This window comes from Myotis brandtii, unplaced genomic scaffold, assembly GCF_000412655.1.
Source record: "Myotis brandtii unplaced genomic scaffold, ASM41265v1 scaffold312, whole genome shotgun sequence".
NCBI classification, from domain to species: domain Eukaryota; kingdom Metazoa; phylum Chordata; class Mammalia; order Chiroptera; family Vespertilionidae; genus Myotis; species Myotis brandtii.
Window position 1 is genome coordinate 906,923 of NW_005361955.1, and position 7,305 is coordinate 914,227.

At 39.2% G+C, this 7,305-nt stretch overlaps 1 protein-coding gene across 1 annotated transcript in view; it reads left to right on the plus strand.

Annotated features, from left to right (window-relative positions):
• The window catches only part of RNF7 (ring finger protein 7), a gene marked incomplete at its 5' end in the record, with an annotated part of 25,914 nt that extends 19,772 nt beyond the window's left edge, over positions 1-6,142 (plus strand). Inside the window, 2 exons of the mRNA XM_014542688.1 lie at positions 3,277-3,324; positions 5,205-6,142. Of these exons, the coding sequence (XP_014398174.1) occupies positions 3,277-3,324; positions 5,205-5,323 (167 nt within the window). The remainder of the gene's footprint in view (positions 1-3,276; positions 3,325-5,204) is intronic.
• Positions 6,143-7,305: the final 1,163 nt, after the last annotated feature.

Below are 7,305 nucleotides of genomic sequence, written 5' to 3' on the forward strand. Positions count from 1 at the left end.
GCGCGCGCTCGGCCGCCGGGAGCGCAGGGCGGTGCCGGAATGTTCCCGTTTCGTGGGAATTGAGTAACGCGAAGCCCCTGACTTAGACACTCGGACCTTCACCTCCCCGCGGGCCCTGCCTGTCGCAGGGTGCCATCCCCTGGGAGCGCCCGCCCTGCTCGGAGGGGTTGCTTCCTCCCGTGGTTTCAGGAGTAAAGACGGGGGCCGAGCGAGCCCTCGCGTGACCGCCTCGCCCCTGTCGCCGCGTCTGGTTTCTGTTGTGAGCGCTCAGGCCACCTTGGAAACGCGGTGCTGCTGAGCCGCCGGTTGCAGGTTTCCAGAGGGCATTGACATTTAAGAAGCTCCGAGAGCTTCTCACCTGTCCTTTCCTGAGGGTAGACGAAGAAAACCGAGGTTCCTGTCGTTTTAAAACTTTGTGTCTTGCCCGGAAAAATGAGAGAATTGGAGAACATAACTTAAAGGAGAATGGCTCTCCCTTCTTGCGGGAGGAAGACTTGCAATCCAGCAGAAGCAGGAGGTTCCTCAGTTTACCCTCGTTAGCGAGCCGGCTAGTCGTTTATGCAGAAGGGCTTGTTCCCGAGAGGACTTACAGCAGTGGGATCCAGATATTTTTTATGTTTCACTTTTCGAAAGAGCTTGATTTCAGACGTGATCCACTTATGTTGCATATTTAGGTTTAAAAAGTACCGAGTTGATTGGCCTGCAGTACAGTCCCCTTACCACATAACTTATGCCTTACTTCACAACTGGAATCATGTTTTCCACTTTGGCATTTTTAACTTACGTAGCTGACTTCACTTTTTGTTCTTTAGCAAGGCAGGCTTTGCTGAACATTTTGTCACCTAAATTTCCTTTAGTTGAAAAAGAAGAATGTTCCTAAAAAGGCATTTTATTCTTCTCCCCAAAGGAAAAAAAAAATTTAAACTAGGAAGTAGAAATATGGAATTAAAGTCCTGGTTGCTATCTTGCAACAAATAAACTGTACTTGGGACATTGAAAGTAAGTCAGAGTATGGTCTGTAAGTAAATCTCTGAATTACGCTATAGCTTTGATTTAGACGATCAAACACTGACCTAAGTAGATAAAAATTCCCTAAGTTTCAGATTTAAAAAAGTTTCTTTTGATGACGTTCCTAATATCTGAAACAGCACATTTGACTTTCTGATGATAGCAAGGTTCTGCTCCTGTGGATTAATGTTGCAGATTACAGCAGCTATACTTTGAGTTCTGGAAGGTGTTCTGGGCTGGACCTTTGTATTTTGTTTACGAGGTGTTAAAACCCACTTAGAGGTCAGCTGACAGCAGGAGGAAGTTTGTTTTTCAGACTTCCCAGCCCTCACCCTCATCATTCTAAAAGGTGTTAGTGTTATTGTACTGCTTAGAAATGTGCTGTTTCAGATATTAGGAACGTCATCAAAAGAAACTTTTTTAAATCTGAAACTTAGGGAATTTTTATCTACTTAGGTCAGTGTTTGATCGTCTAAATCAAAGCTATAAGCGTAATTCAGAGATTTCTAGATCCTAAAAAAAAAAGAGCCCACTTAATCCTATTTCCTTAATGTTTGGAATTCATCTCATACACAACTGATTTATTGTGACTTCTTGATCCATGCTTTGCCTGTCAACCTATTCCGAGGTGGTTAACACTGTTGGTTTCCACTCTCCTGCCTTCATTCTGAAAGGAGCAAGTGCTGCTGAGGCAGAGAGGAAGGCTTTTGCTTGTGCTGCCAAGTTATAAAGAGCCAGAGTGACCCTTCATGGCTGTATGTTAACTTGGACATTTGACACAACCCTTTGGGGCCTTCTTTTCCTCGTTTGTGAAAGAGGCAGTTGGGATCACAAACTCTAATTCTGTGATTGCACAGAACCAGAGCCTCATCTTCACTGTTACATCGGGATCCTTAAGATACTCAGTCGTTTGCCTGTCTGTCTCCCTATTTGCTGTGAAGACCAGGAATCCAGACTTCGTCATTTTGGTGTCTCCTGTGCATATAACTCCTTTCACAGAGCAGATACTTAGTAATTATGGAGTTGAAGAAAGTCTTAGGAGGCAATGTTGTTTTTAGTCCACACTGAAGAGGCCAGGGTGGTGTGTTTTTTTAGGGTAAAAACATGCAGAGAGAAGCAAACAAGAGCCTGTGCATAATCCAGTGTAAGAAGAACAGGCTTCAGCTCCACCGTATGTCTATTTTTACTGAATTATTTTTCTCCAGTTAAAATTTTTTTTTCTGTTGGTTTGAACTTCCGTTACCCAACTTTGACTCTTCTTCCAGCTAGTGAATGAATCCATTTAGTTAGTCCCTAAAATAATCTATTTTACCTCCTTCACCAAGCATATATATTCTGTATTACCTTCTTCATCAAGCAACCTAGTATACTTTAGGTTCCCATTCCTAGTATTTACTCCCAAGTAATTTATTAAAATATTTTGCCATTGTTGGTTAAATGGGCTCAGACTTAGTTTGTAAAGGAAGCATTTTCTTAGAAGAAGAAAAACTCCTAGTTTTTAGAAAGTATTTGTAATTAATTTTAATTTAATATTTATATAGATTATACAATCACATAATTCAAAATTTTAAGACAGTATACAATGAAAACTCCTTCCCACTCAGTCCCCTCCAGGTAAACTCTATTATTAGTTTCTTGGGTATCCTTCTAAAGTTTCTTTATGTATGTATAAGCAAATACCAATATATATGCATGGCTCATTTTTTAAATTTTATTTATTCAAGTATAGTTTACATTCAGTATTATATTTTGTACAGCAGCATAGTGGTTAGATAATAATATACTTTGCAAAGTGTTCACCCCAATATTTCCAGTACCCATGTGGCACCATACATAGTTATTATAGTATTGACCATTCACTATGCTGTAGTTTATATCCCATGTGCATAGCTTATTTAAAAGGGTGTCTGGAAAATAAACTACCCCTAAGGTTGAGCTATATGAGCATGCCCAGTGAGCTTATAATAACTTCTAATAGAGTGAAGTATTCTCTAGTTGTTGCATCCACTGGCAGGACATCTTTTCATCAGAGCTTGTAAAAATAGAGGGTCAGTAACCCTGGTAAAATTGCTCCTGGTCAGAAGTAGATTAGTAGAGTGCCTTGTACTTTATTCCTGTTTAAACAGTTATGTTCAAATGAGAAACTAATAGAATGAGCCTTTTATCTCCATCTCTAACCCTTTGGGCGTTTTTTGACTTTGAAGCGTCTGGATTTTAAAAATTGCATTCTGAGCATCAGAATGAGAATTGCTGTTTGTTTACTTTTAGATGCCTGTCTTAGATGTCAAGCTGAAAACAAACAAGAGGATTGTGTTGGTATGTTGTAATTTCATTCTAATGCTTTTTCAACTGAAGGTTTTCTCTCAGTGGGGATGTTTGAATTTGCTATTAAGTTTGACTTTATCAATACACAAAAATAAGCTGTAAAGCAGTAATCCATTATTAATATAAAATGTGTTGGTTCTCAGAGGCCTTAATGGAATTCATCTGCAAGTTTGTTTGTTTTTTATTGTCTGTAATTAAGAAGAATTGGTTATATAAGTATTCCAGACATGGGCATAGTAAATATTTTGATAATCAAAAAAGTGAATAATCCTCTTCTATTAAGAAAATTATATAAGAAGGAATTTGCCAAAGCATCATTAAAATTTTGAGTATGTTATAGGTCAGTTTTGGTAGAGTTTCATTCTACTAAAGCATTTCAGTTTTCAGTACTCTTATGATAGAGTGTTTAACTTTTAATTGAGATAGAAAAATTGTAAGCCTTTTTTTGAAATATAGTATATATACATATATATATACATTATACACACACACACACACATACATACACACACATATTAAGTTTTCCTTATAGTCTTGGACTACAAAAGTTGTCTTGGCTAAATGTTTTAAGCAGTTCAAAGGTATGTATATCCCAGTTCTTGAAATCATCACTTCTAGATTGCTTTATATACGGGTTTAAACGTTTTTCCTAGAATGAAAAGTTATCTTTGTACTTTGTGCTGGTGTGGTTTACAGGATATGTTTTTATTGATTTTTTTTTTTTTTTTTTAGAGGGAGGGAGGGAGGGAGAGAGAGAGGAGAAGGAAGAGAGGGACGGAGAGAGAGAAAGTGAAACATCAATGAAAGAAAGAAATATCGTTACCTCCCATACCAGGAATCGAACCTGAAACCTAGGTATGTGTCCTGACTAGAAATCGAACCCAAAACCTTTTGGTATACAGGACGATGCTCCCATCAACTGAGCCCCCTGGCCAGGACTTATATACAGCTTTTTATTAATGATCTATGCCATTTTGATCAAGTCCTGTTTCTTTCTTCTGAAACACTAGAATGATTCTTGCTTTCTACCTTCTACAGCCTATTTTCATAAGAAGTTTTTTTCTTTTTTTATTCCTATGTCTTAATTGTTCTGTTATCATATAGCTCAGATGGTCAAGCAAGGGACAGATGAAGCTCACATTTCAGATTGTAGTCCAGATTGTGGGTGATTTCCCTTAGTTTAAAATTTTTCTTTCATGCTGTTTTAAAAAACACATTAATTTGGTAATTGTGGGGTATAGACCATCTTTCTTTGATCACAAAGAGACCTCTCTTTCCAGACAGCCACTTTGAAAATTTCATTGTTTGTCACATGAGAAATTGCACTGCTTATTGATAACAACACAATTTATCAGCACTTCTAGGAAACAACTCAGCAGATGTACAGCTGATAATATTTAGAAGCATGTCATCTATTCATAATACCTACTTATGAACTTGAAAACACTTAAAACTCATATCTTAATAAATAAAAATCAGGAGGATATTTTTTAGTAAAATAAAGCCAAAACATCTCCAAGGTCAGTGCATGACTGAGAACTCAGGTCTGGGATCTAAGGAAGACTCAAGTCCTTTAATCTCCTAACTTCAGGAAGACAGCATATGGAGCTGTATAGGAACCAGGGCCACCACATCATTCACAAATTCTAGAGCTGTGGTGGGACGTCCCCTAAGCACAAACCTTACACATGTAAGTTTCTGTTTCTTTACAGGTAGAAAAAATTATTTTGACCAATTTATCATTTTTATTTGAGATTATGAACTATGATTATTATTCATAATATAAAATAAGCTATGTATTTGAGCTCGGTCATTTAAATTGAAATGTCAAATGTCTAATGTCAAATAATCTTTTTTTCCCCTCCTTTTAGTGGTCTGGGGAGAATGTAATCATTCCTTCCACAACTGCTGCATGTCCCTGTGGGTGAAACAGAACAATCGCTGCCCTCTCTGCCAGCAAGACTGGGTGGTCCAAAGAATCGGCAAATGAGAGTGGTGAAAGGGCTTCTTAGTGCATTTGTCCAGAGCCCTGGTGGATCGCCTTATCAAGTGCCCTACAACGGCCAGGACACTCCGGAGGACTAAGTCTTCCAATAGGAGGAGATGGATCTTTGGTCCTTGAGGACTCATCCAAGGCATTGGGTTAGCATTTTGTCAGTTTCATTTTCAGAAATTCTCTACAATTAAGAAGATAATTTATTAAAGATGGCCTTTCCTGTCTCTGTGGTATGTGTCACACTGCTTAGAAGTGCTATAAAGGAGGAGAGAACTACAAATTGACCTTTATAATTTACTTATTGATGTGTAAGGGGCTGTGGAAGCAGTTCCGTTGGAAGTGAACTTTTGCATGCTTTAAGGTTGATCAGTTAAAAAAAAAGACAATGTTATAGTAACAAATAAAATGCAGTTTAAAACCCAACTCTTATCCTTAATTTGTTCTTGATATTTATTTTAGACAGGAAAGGGGGTGATTCATTAAATATTTATTTGATATGACAATTTTAAGTTTGGGCCAGAGAACAGGGTAAATAAGATTTCATCTTTGGGCATATGGTATTTTGCTTGTCTTTTAGGTTATCGTTCTCTATCATTGACTCATCAGAAAACCCTAGATCTGCACACCTCACTGTTCAGTCATTCAGTGGGAAAGAACAGGGGTATTTTCAAGTTTTAACCAGATTATGGTATAATTTAACTGTTTCAGGTGGACTGTTAATAAGGGGGAAATGTTTACCACTCTAGCATCGGATCAAAAAAAGTTTATTTTATTACACAGTGTTTTAATAAACAATTTATTCTGTTTACTTCATTTAAATTGTCATTATTGCAATTTTATGCACAACCTTAAACTTGATATTAATAAACTGATTTGTCAAGTGAATGCTTTTATTTCATTAGAAAAAAATATTTATATGCTCTTCCATATATATATATATAAAAGCCTAAGCGACTGTTACAACTGGAAAGACCAGTCAACCAGTCGCTATGACACGCTCAATGCAGGAGCTGCCCCCTGGTGGTCATTGCGCTCCCACAGCCAACCTCCCACAGTCCCTTTCCCCTGCCAGTCAGTCAGCCTGATAGGCCTCGATCGCAGGCCAGTCCAAGGGACCCCACCTGTGCATGAATTCATGCACTGGGCCTCTAGTTGGTAATAAGAAAGTGTTAAGTTTATTACCTAGAAACATAAAAGTGTAAGAAAATCTTATCCCACTCATTCACATTTAGTGAAGGTTAATTTATAACAATTTATGAATCTTTACATCTAATACGCATACATAAAATATGAAAATCTATATATATAAAAGCCCAAGCGACCGAATGACTGGTCGACGGGTTGCTATGACGTGCACTGACCACCAGGGGGCAGACACAACGTAGGAGCTGCCCCCTGGTGGTCAGTGCGCTCCCACAGCCGGAGCACTGCTCACTGACAGACAGGTGCAAGCCTCTCCTGCCTCTGCAGCAACTACCGAGCGGCAGCAGTAGCAGGCGCAGCAGGGCTGAGATGAGCAGAAGCGGTGTGGTGCCTGGCCTGGGCTCCAGCTCCTCCCTGGTCTTCGGCCTGATCCCTGTGATCTTGGTCTGCGGGGATTGGGCCAAAACCGGCAGTCTGACATCCCCCAAGGGGTCCCGGATTGTGAGAGGGCACAGGCCAGGCTGAGGGACCCCACTGGTGCAGGAATCTGCACTGGGCCTGTAGTATAATAAAAATTAAAATTCTGTATGCATTCACATTGGCTATTACTAATCAGATTTCTCTGGAAATTTTTGCTTATATATTTTTTCACAAGTGTCCACTGAAAAAATTACAATATCCTATATAATAAGTGTAATATGCTAAGTGTCCAACCGATCAGTTGACCATTCAGTCAACCATTCAACCAGTCACTGTGACGCACACTGACCACAAGGGGGCAGACGCTCCAACCAGGAGGTTAGCTTGCTGCTGGGGTCTGGCCGATTGGGACT